The 14,095-nt window shown below is 33.1% G+C and overlaps 1 protein-coding gene across 3 annotated transcripts in view; it reads left to right on the top strand.

Annotated features, from left to right (window-relative positions):
* The first annotated feature begins 263 nt into the window (after window positions 1–263).
* LOC129951445 (putative transcription factor SOX-15) overlaps window positions 264–14,095 on the top strand; it is a 44,278-nt gene continuing 30,446 nt past the window's right edge. The window contains exon 1 of one of the 3 annotated variants that reach the window (XM_056063588.1): window positions 264–414. Coding sequence is in view for 2 of the 3 variants with exons in the window: in XM_056063586.1 (XP_055919561.1) it covers window positions 1,061–1,104 (44 nt within the window). In the remaining variant the exon portion in view is untranslated. Of the gene's footprint in view, window positions 415–451; window positions 1,105–14,095 lie in introns of those variants that run through there. The other 2 variants (XM_056063587.1, XM_056063586.1) reach the window with 2 other exon arrangements.

Genomic DNA, 14,095 nt, shown 5'->3' with positions numbered 1-14,095 from the left:
CAGATGGAATGGCAAATCTGTAAGAAACACTATCTATCTTCTTCTAGATGCACCTCCTATGCGCCTGAGTAGGTACACAAAACACCATTTCAGTACATATACAGTTTGCATCTTATGTTTGTCGTTCGGGTTCGGGTTCGGCCATGTGAACTGATCTCACAGTCGGATCGGATCGGAGCGGAGTTGGCCCAAGCGGCAAGCGGCAAGCTGAAGCAAGTGCTTGTTCTGTTTTCTGTATAGCCCTGTGTATAGCCGTTGCTGTCTTGGTGTTGCTGTTGCTGTCGCTGTCACTGTCGCTTCTTTCCCTTCCACCTACGTTGACCAAAGGCACTGCTTTTTTATTCCTTTTCTTATTATGCATCGCAGGTATTCGTTTATTCGCTAGACACTCTTTCTTCAGGTAGATAGATGATGGTATGTAAATTCTAATAGCCCTTGATTTCGTCCATCGGGAAAAAACTTTAGTCATGGGAAGGCATTCCGCGATCGTTCACGCGTAGTTAAACCGCGGTAATCTAATTCGAACACCTTTGTTGTTTTTACTCGTTTATGGTCTTGTCTTTTTGGTTAACCTTTCTTTGTGTTATGTGTGTGTTTTCTTGTATTCAAAAGTTTGTGATGCATCAATATTTTTAAAAATACGTATTTTGTAATTTTTTAAGATTTTTCATGAACGGATGTGCTAAAAATTCTTAAAAAAATTGTGCTAAATCTAATTCAACTTTGAATGAAAAGGTTAAAATAAGCTTACGGCTTGAATAAAAAGCCATCAAAGTTATACAATAATGCAACATTTTGATTAAATTAAGTTTTTAATACTATATCTTGAAAGTGAATAAATTTAACATCATACCGACAAATTTAATTCAAGCCTATTCTCAAGGTTTTTTTTAAGTTGGATATTGCTTAAGATTGCATCGATTTATGTGTAATAATAAAACTAAGTTTTAAGCTTAATATATACTTACCTGTGACTACCCGTGTATACGGGATTCGAACCCATCATCATATTTATACTGGATAAAGAAAAAAATGGTTTTATTAAGCCACGCAACCAAAGATGGAACCCTCATATGATCACGAAAATCTTCTGACAAATTACAAGTAATATTTTTCTCACACATTTTAATTATATTTTTCAAGTCGAGATTCATCAACTAAGATAAAGCTTACTTTAGTATTTGTCTGTAGAGACTATCTACTTAAGTTTACCCAAACCTCCTACCTAATATAATAGTCATAGTGCTAGTGGTTGTATAAAGTAGGGTGGATCACATAATATGAATGGATACAAAACTACTTTTTTTCTAAAGATTTATAGTAATCAGACTTTATTTTCTGGTTCCAATTTTATGTTAAAATTTTCCAGAATCGTGCAAAAACTACAGTTACATCAGGACAGATAGGTTGAGCAACATCGTTAAAAATATTTATTTTATTTAAACTAACATTTAAAATAATATATTATAACAAAAAAATAACTAAGAATAGTTTTGAATTAATGTAGTTTGACATTTCTTATTTTTATCTGGGTTTTTGAATCCTGTAACTGTAGCTTCAGACACAGCTTTCACTACCTCTCCAACAATTTGAGTCTAAAAAGAAAGGCGTGACAAATAAAAGTCTCCTTTTTAGTAACATCAAGCACTCCACGTTGTAACCGCGGTGTTGTGATGTTTAGTGCGTATTATCATGCTAGAGGTCTTGGCTTCAATCATAAAGTTTTTCCACGAGTACTGCCTCTTGCGATTTGACAAATCGTCCAAAAGTAATTCTTCTCATGAAAAGTGCTTTCTCAAATTAGTCGTTTGAATTCGGAATAAAACTGTAGGTCCCCTCCGTCCCTAACATTACTCGCACACTTAAGAGTTGGAAGTCACTAGACCCAGACTCTCTACGAGCTGTCTGCCATCTTATTAAATTAAAGCACTCCAAGATTTTTGTTGGTCATGTATTTAATCAGGAATAGTAGTACCCGTAGCGTGATGGTTAGTAAGTAGGACTGTTATACTATAGATCCCTTGGGTTTAATCTCTACCTGTACCACCTAATGTTCCTTTTTCACGGGTATCGCTTCTTGCGAGGAATTGACTAATCCTTCATGAGTAATTCTTTTCATATGAAAAATGCTTTTTGAATAAGCGTTTCGCAATCGGCATAAAACTGTAGGTCCCCCCATATCCGAACCAACTTACACACAGGAATGGTTGAGAGTTGTAAGGCACTGGGTTCTTGTTCTAAACGGACTGTTGTGCCGACTAATTTCAGGAATATAACATTCTTATTATTTTAACATTAATACCTTTTATTCAGTTTTTGAAATACGAGCACTATTTTTTTTACACTTTTTTTGTTATTTGTCCTCATTGACAATTTAAAACTAAAACTTTCCTAAAGAATGTATGTTTATTGTAACCGAAAACATCAGTTTATTTTTTAACTAAAAATTATCTAATAAAAATGTACAACTTATACGTAATGTCTCATTAAAACCCATTTTATCATTGAGCTTTTTTAAAAATCTAGAAAAAAAACTGACATTTGATCCACCCTACTGTATACTAAGAAGAAGTAAGAGAATAAAAACGTTAACATATAGGCCAATTGCACGAGTGTTAGTGTGTGTGTGTTTGCGGTTATGTATCTATAGTTTAAGCTCCAATGTATCTATAGTTTAAGCTCGAAAATGCATGTACATATAATTAACTCTTAACTGTATTCTACCTTCTAAGTGGATATATACAATCATTAACTATGTGAATTAGGTCTAAAGTGATGTGAAGAGGAATTTTAGGTCAACAGAATGGCGAAAAAAGTAACAAATTGTAATCTCTAGATACATAATACAGTATACTGTTGTAGCATTGCGTATCTATTTATTTCGGATTATTTTATTTGTATGTGTGTGTGTGTGTTACATTTTGTTTTTTTTTTTATTTTAAGATTAAATTAAAAAGATTATAAATTCAAAAAAATAAATCATCTTGGCATCACTAGAGATTTCAGTTCAGAGATTTATTTGATTGATGGCTATATTAAGAGTCTATTGGTCAACAAATTAGGTATACCATACCCTGTATACCTACCTGCCTATAAGACACCGTGTATGAATATAATTCTGGGGATGTCACCATTATTGTGGCCGACATATTTGGACACACCCACTTATCTTATGTATCTTAATTTAAATACTGATATCGACTTGAATATTATAAAAGACATAATTTCAATTATAGCAAAGCATTTAGTTATTCCAAAAAGGAGAAAGTAGTTCTGGTTTTAAATTGATCTTACATGATCTAATTTTTATTAGCAAATATGGACAACATCAGTTATACTCACTCATTTTTAGTCCCGTGCAGAGAAGATTGAAAAATAAATTGAATTGATTTTGATCGGAGTAAGGATTAATCAATAAACTAAAAGTTTGTAGTAAATTTTTTTTAAAGTTTCTACAATATCTCTGCACAAGATAAAAAATCTAGGAATATTTTTTGATTTGACTTATTTTTGATAAAATGTAGGTAACCTTTTTAGTAAGTAAAAAACAAGGAATTTGATTTGTCTATCAAATTATAACTATTATTATATTTATTTTTCCTGCCGATTATATCTAAAATTATAACATTAAAATGTACATTTATAAATTTAAAACACAGCAAGAAAATTGAAAATGGAAAAGTGTAGAGCATTTTAACATTAAATATAATTTTAACATAGACATATTTTAACAAAATACCATTAAAGTTTAAGACTTTATTTTAACCAGATCTAATTATAACTAAAAGAAGCTAATGTACATACAGTTGTTTTCATAAAATTAGCAGTGCTGGTCACATTTTATTAGATTGGCAATTATTATTTAGAGAACGAAAATTCTTACAAAAAATTAACATGTTACTTGCATCTAACGGTTTTTCGTTTTCATATTACAGACTTTTAGCTCCAAGGTATACTCTACTTTTGACGGTGAACAATCACTATTTCAAACTCTCTGGATACAGAGTGTTCAAAAAAATAGCAGTGGTTTTGATGTTATAATTTAAAAGTGTTAAAAATTATTTTTTTTTATTTTTCGGTAAATAAATATTTTACTACATAAAGTTTTAAGTATTTCTCAAAAATAAACAATCAGACTATCAAGACACTGCGCCGAAGAAAATCGAAAACTTATTAGAAAACTGCGTTTGGAGGGAAAAACCTACCAAAATATTCAACACATCCAAGGCTGCTCTGCTAAAATGGTCCGTAACGCCTTACAATGGTTACCGAAAACGCGAGGCCCAAGAAGGATGACTACTGAAAGAAGTGACAGAAAAATTGTTCAGTTAGCAAAACAGAACCCTTTCATAGGCTCCAGAAAAATAAGAAATGGACTACAACTGTCTGTTAGCGCTGTCACAATACGAAGACGACTTTTAGAAGCTAAGTTACCAGCCCGAAGTCCCGCAAGGTACCATTCTTGACAAAAAGGCATGGAGGAATGTTCTGTGAAGCGATGAAAGCAAAGTCGTCCTTTTTGGGAATATGTGAGAAGACCCTAAAATGCAGCATACTATCCACGGTACACTTTAAAAACAGTGAAGCATGGTGGAGGAAAAATTATGATATGAGTAATTTTTTCAAGCGTTTCTTTAGACTCCCAACTAACACGCCCAATTATGCTATACATATCGAATCGGGACTTGCTCCAATATTTATTATGAATTTAAAAGCAAACACTGATTATATATTGAGGGTAATGCAAAGGTCGGCCAACAATTTGCAAAAGAGGGTCCTATCAGTGTGTTTTAGATGCCGGTATACTCCATTTAAAGACTGGAATGATTTGGCCTCGGCACACAACTTTCCTCTATCTCTATCTGTTGATAGTTTAGATACGTGGAGAAGCGCTCTCTACGACTGTATATCTACCATTGATGATCACTCATTCCAAAGCTATATAGATAGGGCGAGGGAGTCTGTGTCGAGATCAATTTACAGTAAACTTAACTTCAGACTCGGGTCTTCTAATTACTTCAGTGATAAATTTACTGTAATAGAAATGAGCATCATATTTAAAGCACGCACAGAGATGTTAGAGCTTAATCACAGACCGCACAGAACTGGTAACAACCCAAACTGCACTTTGTGCAACCTTAATCAAGTTGAAAACATTTTCCACTTTGTTGCATTGTGGCCAATCTTGCAGGAAATTCGTCGGCTTTATTTTAACAAGAGTTTTCTGTCACTTGAAGAATGTCTAGGTGTTCTGAATGGAGATAACGGTTGGCGTCTACTCATTCAGTTTTTATTAGATGCAGTTTCATATAGAAACATGTACATTAATATAATAATAATTCTATTACAATTTTGTTTTAGCTAAACTAAAAGCCTAAATCACATTTGAAAAATTGCTAATCATTAAATTCCTTGAGATATCTTTCTTTTTTTTTCGTTTTCGCCAAGCTAAAAGCCCAAACCGCATTTGAAATTGAAAATTCTTTATGATCTATGTATCCTTTCTTTTGTTTTAGCCAAACTAAAAGCCCTTAGAACATTCTAATCAATTGTTTAACACATATTGCCATAATTAAATGATTGCTGTTTTTGAAAAACTTAATAATTTTGTTTTAGCTGAACTAAAAGCCCGAATCAGATTTTGTTTATATTTTTTTTTATAAATTTATTTATCTATTAAATTAGGTACACCATTAAAACGAATATTTTTTTCCCTCTGGCATTATTCTTTTTCTTTTTTCAATTGCTATTTTCTTTATATAACCAAATGTTTGTACTTTCTCTCAAAAAATGTTTAGTTTATAAAAATATACCGGCAGACGGCCCATGCGCCATGCTTGTAATCTTTAGTTTTAAGTTTGTAAATTTTTGAAACGAAAAATAAAAATGATAATAATAATAAATAAATAAATATTACGGGGTCGGGCTTATTTATCCCCTCGGGGGTATAATGGATGCAACCGAGTGCGTGATTCGTGGAACGCAATGCCATCAGTCGGGAGGTGTCAGGTTTTAGTGGTCTCGGAGCCACGTAGATGCGAAGCATAAAAAAACAATGGTTATGCAACAAAGAACTAATTGTAAGCTAACATTATTTGTATACTTTCATATAACTTGTCATGCATTGCTATTTTTATGAACAGCCATGTATTTAAAAAAACCGTTTTTACTGTAACATTGCAAAAGTTGCATTAAATAAAAGGAAAACATTTAAACTAGTGTATTTAAATTTAAAAGATTGATGAATTAATCGATTAAAGAGAAATAGTAGACTAATGCCCGATTTCATAAACAAACACAAACACAACAAAGCCTTTTAAATTTTATCAGGCCTTTAAATTTTGTCAGTTTCGCTAAGCTTAAAATGGCAAATTTCATGGATATTTTAGTTAAAATAGAGCCCTCTTCACATCCCTGTAAAAATATAACCCCTTTTTTCTTTCTATTAAGCGAATTATATGTAAAAAATGAGAAAGCATTATATGTTGCAATAAATGACAAGAATCGCAATATACAATAGTGTAAACTTCTTCAAAACCGTATCAGTTATCGTGTCGTTCAAAAATAAAATATGAAAACCAATTTTTATAAAAAAGAGAACTTAAAAAAATCAAAATTGGTTAATAGATATTCTTGCCCAATTTAAATATATATTGGAAAATAAAGCCACAGATAGGGTGACTGTGGATAAAAAAAAATCTTGGCAGGAAATATCTTTAACTCCACTTTAACCTCGGGCGAAAGGAGTTTTGTGCAGTTAAGAAGCATGTATGGGTCCTTGAAACATAAGACCAAGAAAAAAGTGTTCACTCATAATGTAAGAACCAAAAGAAATTCAACTCTCGAAACTTGAGCCAAACTTGAGCATACCGATAAAAAGGCAAGGAAACGCTTTTTCCAAACCCCAAAAACTCTTTCAATTACATTTCTAGTTTTTATTTAAGATTTTTTGTAGGCAATCTAAGCTGTAGTATTAGGATTTCGCATTGGGGTCTATAAGTAATTTTTACACGTTAACTGAAAACCTTCCTTTTCTGTTCTTATAAACTTCTGCTTCTGCTCCACCAGGTGACTGAATTCTAATGCGTGTGCACAAACCTGAAAACTTTGACAAAAAATCAAAGAATTGCGTGCACTGCCATTACGGGAGCAATGAGATCCACTCCAACTGCGGGATTGGAAGTTATGCTCAATCTAATTCCCCTAGACCTCCTTGTTCAAGAATCTGCGGCCAAAAGTGCCCTGAGACTTAGTCAAACTAAAGTCTGGATAAACAGTTCCATAGGACATGCCCAGATCCTTCATAAAGTTATGGGTCATAGTACTACAACAGACTAAAAAATACCCGAACTTGATTTTCATAAGCCATTCCAGGCTGCCATCTTAAGCAGAGAGGAATGGTTAGATAATATACCATACTGCAGTGAGTCGTCAATAGCTATCTATACTGATAGCTCTAAAATAGACACTGGTGTAGGAGCAGGCTTCTATTCTGAAGCTCTCCAGTTAACCGCATTGCTTAGGCTTCCAAACTACAGTAGGGTCTTCCAAGCGGAGGTCCTGGCAGTGACAACACCTGCTAAAAAGGTATCAATGATGGCGATACCACGAGCTGATATCACCTTTTACATTGATAGCCAAGCGGCAATAAAAGCGATTACTGCAACTGAGGTAAAATCAAAGCTTGTTTCATGCTGCCGCGAAGAGCTTAATGTTCTTGGCGCACAACACAACTTCAGACTCTGATGGATCCCAGGCCACAGCGATATACTAGGCAACGGGAAAGCCCATGAATTAGTTCAAACGATCTATACACAGGATGCGGTGACGAGGAGGTGCATGAAGACACTCCACACTTTCTGTGTCACTGTCGGGCACTCTCTCACCAAGAAAAAAACTGCTTGGCAACTATTCCTTCAGGTATTTAGAAGAACTCTCTAGTACGCCAGGTACTAACATTCTTCGTGAAAGCCTCTAAATGGCTTGACTAACTGAACACTTAGGTTTTTCTTATTAGTTTGAGTAGCAGTACTCACCGGTATCACAATGGATCTGTATTGATCTAAGTGTGACGGTAAAGGCATCAACTGTCAGCCCCTCAACCCAACCTTTCCTAACCTAATGCGTGTGCAATCGATTGCACCAAGAGCTTTCGGAAATCTAGCCAAGCCGTAGAATTTGTTTTGAACGTTCATCATATCATGACGATCGGTAGGAAGTGTGATAAATTGCGATCTCATTAATGCTATACAGTGGGTCCTTTTCACACGATGCGGCAAACAGTTGATTTTGAGATATTAAACATATCTCCGACGCAGATTTGGAAAGATCCCGTGGCATAAAATCTTAAAGTAATAAGCACTTGATTTAATGCACTGACGGGTTTATTTCATTTAGTTTTATGCTCCAAATGATGACCAAACAAACTTAATAACTGATCCACAGATGCTTTGGAAATTCGAAACCTCATTTTGAAGTCATAGTCTGAAAATGGATTCTTGTGAACGCGGAATACTCTTGAACTCTTGACTAATCTAATATTCTAATTAAAAATTAAAATCATAAAAATGATATTACAAATAGTAATGAATTGATTTTTTTACCTATTCATTCTGTATCTTCAAATATTGAGCATTCAATCTGTCATATTCATTTTTTAATGACACTTTTTAGTGAGCCAAAAATGGGCATTTAGTTTTAAAAGGTGTTTAAAAGCTTGTTTACTTTAAAAACGCTTGGAGAAACCAAAATAGCCCATCTTACAATTTAAAATCCTGTTAAATGTTTAAATGTTGTTTATGAAATTAGGCATATGGGATTTAATATTAACTGAAAGATGCGCTTTTAGTTTAGCTAAAGCAAAATAAAAGATTGATTCTAAAAGAGATTTACATAAGTGTTTCTGCAAGTGATAGCTTCAGTAACAAACCGGATAAGAACTTTCCAACCACAATCACCATTTAAAATTGTTTGAGTTACTCTCTTCTCTCGAAAGAAAGCTTTTTCTAAAGTATAAACGTCGAATTTCTTGGAGTATTGGACATCTTGTTTAAGGTTGCAAGGATTACAAATAAGATTTATATCAACCCTATGGGGTCTGCAATTTAGCTCTAGCATTTCTTTTGAATCTTTAAAATTAAACTCATCTCATTAACTGCGAATTCTTTTCGAAAATAATTAGATTCCGCCAAACAGTGATTCAGTTTGCTGCATATCGTTCTTGACATGGACTCTTAAGCATGGTTCAGAGAATCTTAAAATATCCTTCCATGAACCAAAGTTATTCAAGGCTAAATTCAATGTCGTTTTATATTTAGCAGCCAATTCTTGCCAATCTTTGAACGGCGTGTAACAAACGCTGAAATGCAACCATGAGTACTTTTCTTTGAAGATTATTATCACATCTCTTTAAAACTTTGACAATATAGTCCGCATTTGCCTTAAGCTTTTTTAAGAAAATTGGAGGTAGTCTAGATTCGACATATATTGCATAGTTAGATGTGTTTAAAGGGACCTTAAATACATGTTTGAAGAAATATCTCTGGATAGTTTCAAAGTCTTCACATACTTCGTAACCATACACTTTATTAGCATAACAGAGTGTACTTTTAATTGTTGCATCAAATACTTTGAATTTTACTATCGGTTCGATACATTTGTTATTAAAAAAAAAACTTGACCAAATGCAGTAAATGGCAGATTTCGCAACTGATGTTTTATCTTTTACATGAGATCCGATGTTTGAATTTTGTGTTATTGTAAAACCTAAGTATTTAAATTTTTTAACTATCTCTCCTCTTTCACCATTAATATTCCAAGAACGGTAATTTCTGACATTATGATTATGAGATTTAAAAACCATAATCTTCGACTTTGAAGTATTTATTTGAAGATCCCAAAAGTTACAATACTGATTAAGGGTCATCAGTAAGAATGACAAGGTCATCCGCATATAAAAGCACCTTAATAAGCAGCGTCTCCAATGTTGTAAATAAAAATTGAGAAGAGCAAAGGACTCAAAATACAACATTACGCGATACCCATTTCTGTCTTAAATTGCTGCGAAGAGGTTATACCATTAGAAATTACCTTTGTTGTATTTGAAAGAAAGTTCTCATATATTTTTAAAAATTTTGTTGATAATGCAACACCTGCTAGTTTGAGTTTTCTTTTTATAGTACGAAAGGCAGGTTTGAAATCTACCAAAAAGCATACAGATTAGTTTCATTATTCAAAAAACGTTTAGCGACATTAGTTAGAGTAAAAATTTGATCAACTGTAGAGAGCCTGAAAACAAATTATTTTGTGGTTTGTTTCAACCCAAGGTACATCAACAAGATGTATATCTAAATAAAATCCAACATAAAGTCTTAGAAAGTTTTGCCAGGATATCACTTCGAGAATTGATGTGCAAACCTCTTAATTAATACCTGCATACCACAAAAGTCAAATAAGGCCAATTCTCAGCAGTTGGTTATATTGCCCTTAAAGCCTTAATTCACTTGGCCTTATTTCACGGCACCTTTTCAAACAACCTTTTTTAAAGGCTTACCATTTTACTAACTAGAATTTTGGTAAATATTAAGCAATTTACTAGCAAATCCAATATATTAAATTAACCTTTATTTTCGGTTTGATAGCTAGTAAACTTTTGTATAAACTGTGACAGTTTGTGATAATAAACAAACTAACTAATCTGAAACGGACCTATATTAATTGATGTTCTCAATACAGACTTGACAATTTCATCCGCTGCTCTGATAAGAATGTTTTTCCAGGATGATGTAAGATACAATGTGCATATAGCTTAAAGCCTTTCTTCTTTTGAACATGTTTGAATGAATCCTTGGAACAATTTGATCTGAGTGATTATGCATATACAAATATTGTTTTATGTGGGTTTTTGAATATAGGCATAATCGTTATTTATTTCATAGAGTCGGAATCTGAAAGACCTTTTGGTTTTGCTGAAAGAATACTTAGCTTTGGCTTACAATTTTAAATTCTTTCAAGGGGGGCACTAAGGAGGGAACACATTTTTAGATTTAGATTTTTATTTGATCATATTTCAAAAGTTTAACAATATTAGTTGTGTTACCCACGACGCTTTTGCTTATCTGTAGGTGGTTGAAGTTACAAAGTATTTGAATTGATTGGATTTGAATATTAAACATAATTTATATTAATTAAAGAAAAAAGAAAAAAATATATAAATTCATTAGTGGTTTAGTTTACAAAAGATACATAACTAATTTTTAATTTACTTTTATCAGTGCATGGTGTTTAAAATTTAATTTAAATAGAAACATTTTAATTTTTTTTTACGTTTTTTAAAGTCACGAATATTTTTAAGATTTGTAGGAAGTTGGTTCATAATTGATGGTATCGTATAGTTAAGTTGTCGTTTTCCATGGTTGTTGTATATCATCGGTATTTCAAGCAGACCTTGCGCTCGTCTTCTCGTGTTTACACCATGTGAAATAGGTCGCTGGAATCTTAAATCATCGTAGTATTCAAGAACTGCTGTCATCCTAAATATATTTTCGATATTCAGGCACTTCAAATGTAGATGGTTTTTATTAATCATGTTTACAATTCTCCTCTGTAGATTAAGAAGTTTATCTGTATGAGTTTTTACGGCATTTCCCCAAGCTAATACTCCATATCTTAATCGAGATTCAACAAATGAATAGTAAACCTGTTTTTGAACATCTTTTGTTGAATATCTTTCCAGATGAAATAACGCAAACATAGTACTCCTCATACTTTTCCTTACAATTGTAATATGCTCGTGCCACAGAAAGTGGTCATCTATTGTAACTCCGAGGTATTTGATTGATTGAACTAATTCAATGGCATCACTTTTTCTTGAAGTCGGACATTCAGGGTTTTGAAAAAAAATGTTGACTATCTCTTTTCGTTTGCTTGGTGCACAAATGTGCATAATTTTCATTTTGGTTGCGTTGATGACTAATCCAAAATCTTGGCACCATCGCGTGACTTCATCAAACTCCTGTTGCATCGTAGAAATCGCGGTTTCAAGACACATGTGTCTGACAACAATAGCTATATCGTCTGCATAAGCGAATGCTGTGCTTTTCTTAAAAATCCGTAGGAGTGCATCCGTAAAAAGTATAAAAAGGACCGGACCCAGTTTTGACCCTTGTGGTACACCATGTGCGCAACTTCTTTCTTTGCTCCATGAACTTCCAACTTTTACTCTAAATGTTTTTCCTATGAGATAGCTCTCCATCCATTTATAAAGAGTTCCCCTAAAGCCAATTCTGTAAAGGACATCCAAAAGCTTAGTGTGACTCAACGTGTCAAATGCCTTGCTGAAGTCGACGAACATAAGCAATACGTGATGGTTTTTATTGAGACTCATGTTAATAGTATTACAGAATTCGCCAAGAAGTCTTCCCGTATTTTTACCTTTTTGAAAACCATATTGATTGGATTGCAGCAAGCAGTGTTTTTCAATAAACTTGTTTAATTTAATTCGATTTCATCAGCTTCTTCTACATAATATTGATTGAAGTCGTTGTTGACAAGGCTGTCTTGATGTTTTAGCATTGCATACGTGTACAATCTTCGTTGCTTGTGTTGAGAAACACTCAGCAAGTTCTTCAATAATGTCAGAAACTTTAGACGTTTTACAAGTTAGAATTTCGAAAAAAGGAGGGCTAGAATTTTGTTTTCAAATTTTGCCTTTATCTTTTAAAACTTTGATCATAGAGGTCAAATTTTGGAACAATGTTCAAAACAAATTAGAATAACTGTCAGAAGAACGATTTGGGAAAAAAGGGGCTAGATCAAAAACTGTTTTTTGGATCTAAGACCCTCATTTTTTGAAACTTTGGAACCAATCGGAACACCTTTCTAAAATAGGAAAATCGAAAAAGGGGGCTAAATTGACGCACTCACTACCTACTCCTTTTTTAAAAAAATGAAAGTAAAACAAAAGTTTGGATTTTTTTTTCTATCCTTAACTAATTTAAAACAAGAAATCTACAATTAATGCTTCGTTACATTTTCAAATATCCTTGTTTTATGCCTGGACCCACGATGTCAAGTTAGCACTACATACCCCCTTTTTTAAAAAATGTTTGGAATTTTTTTCTTTCCATAACTAATTTACAACAAATAAATGTCAACTAAATGCGTACTTAGTTTTAATAAAAGCAAAAAGTGAAGTGCTAACTTGACATCAACCCAACACTACATACCACTTTTTTATAAAATCGTCAAGCTACAGATTTTTGTTTTCGAATAGCAATTATTTTTCCGCTACATAAAAAAGGAAATTTTGAAGATTCATCAAATTATAGAGGCATATCATTTTTAAATACAGCAGTAAAGATCCTTGACTTGAATCTGAGTAAATATTAAACTAATTTCGAGCTGGCTGTAGGAAAAATTACTCCACAATTGACCTAATTGTAAATAAATAAATATTGCTGATATTTATAAAAGTAAAGGAAAAAACTTTTTTGTGGATTTTCGAGCAGCTTTCGATTCAATTCCCCGGGAAGCACGTTTTTACAAGCTTTATAAATATGGAATCTCAACTAAACTTATATCTGTCATTTGAACCATGTACGAAGAAAATGTCGCACGAGTTTGGGATGGAAATTCTCTTTCAGATGAGTTTGGTACGTCAATGGGCTTTAAGCAGGAATGCGTTTTAAGTACTCTTCTCTGTATCTTATACATAAATAACATAACTGATTCGGTAAAAGGTGGTATTGATATAAGAGGAAAGAATATTCCAGGACTGATGTTCGCAGACGATATAGTTTTCTTAGCTGAAACTATAGAGGGGATGCAGCTAATGATAAATAGGCGTCAACTTTATTGCAAAACACGGAATGTGGAAGTTAATCATTCTAAATCAAAAATGATGATATTCAAAAACGGTGGTGGGAGATATTCCAGGAGGGAGATGTGGACGTTTGACGAGGAACCGATAGAAATAGTAAAAGAATACAAGTATCTGGGAGTTTTGATTGCATCTAACTTGAATCTAGAAAAACATTAACAATCCAAATTATCAAAAACAAAGCGTGCTAAGTGTTCTGGGTAGAGAAGTTGCATT

This window comes from Eupeodes corollae, chromosome 3 (assembly GCF_945859685.1).
Source record: "Eupeodes corollae chromosome 3, idEupCoro1.1, whole genome shotgun sequence".
NCBI classification, from domain to species: domain Eukaryota; kingdom Metazoa; phylum Arthropoda; class Insecta; order Diptera; family Syrphidae; genus Eupeodes; species Eupeodes corollae.
This window is presented reverse-complemented; position numbering and strand designations above follow the sequence as displayed.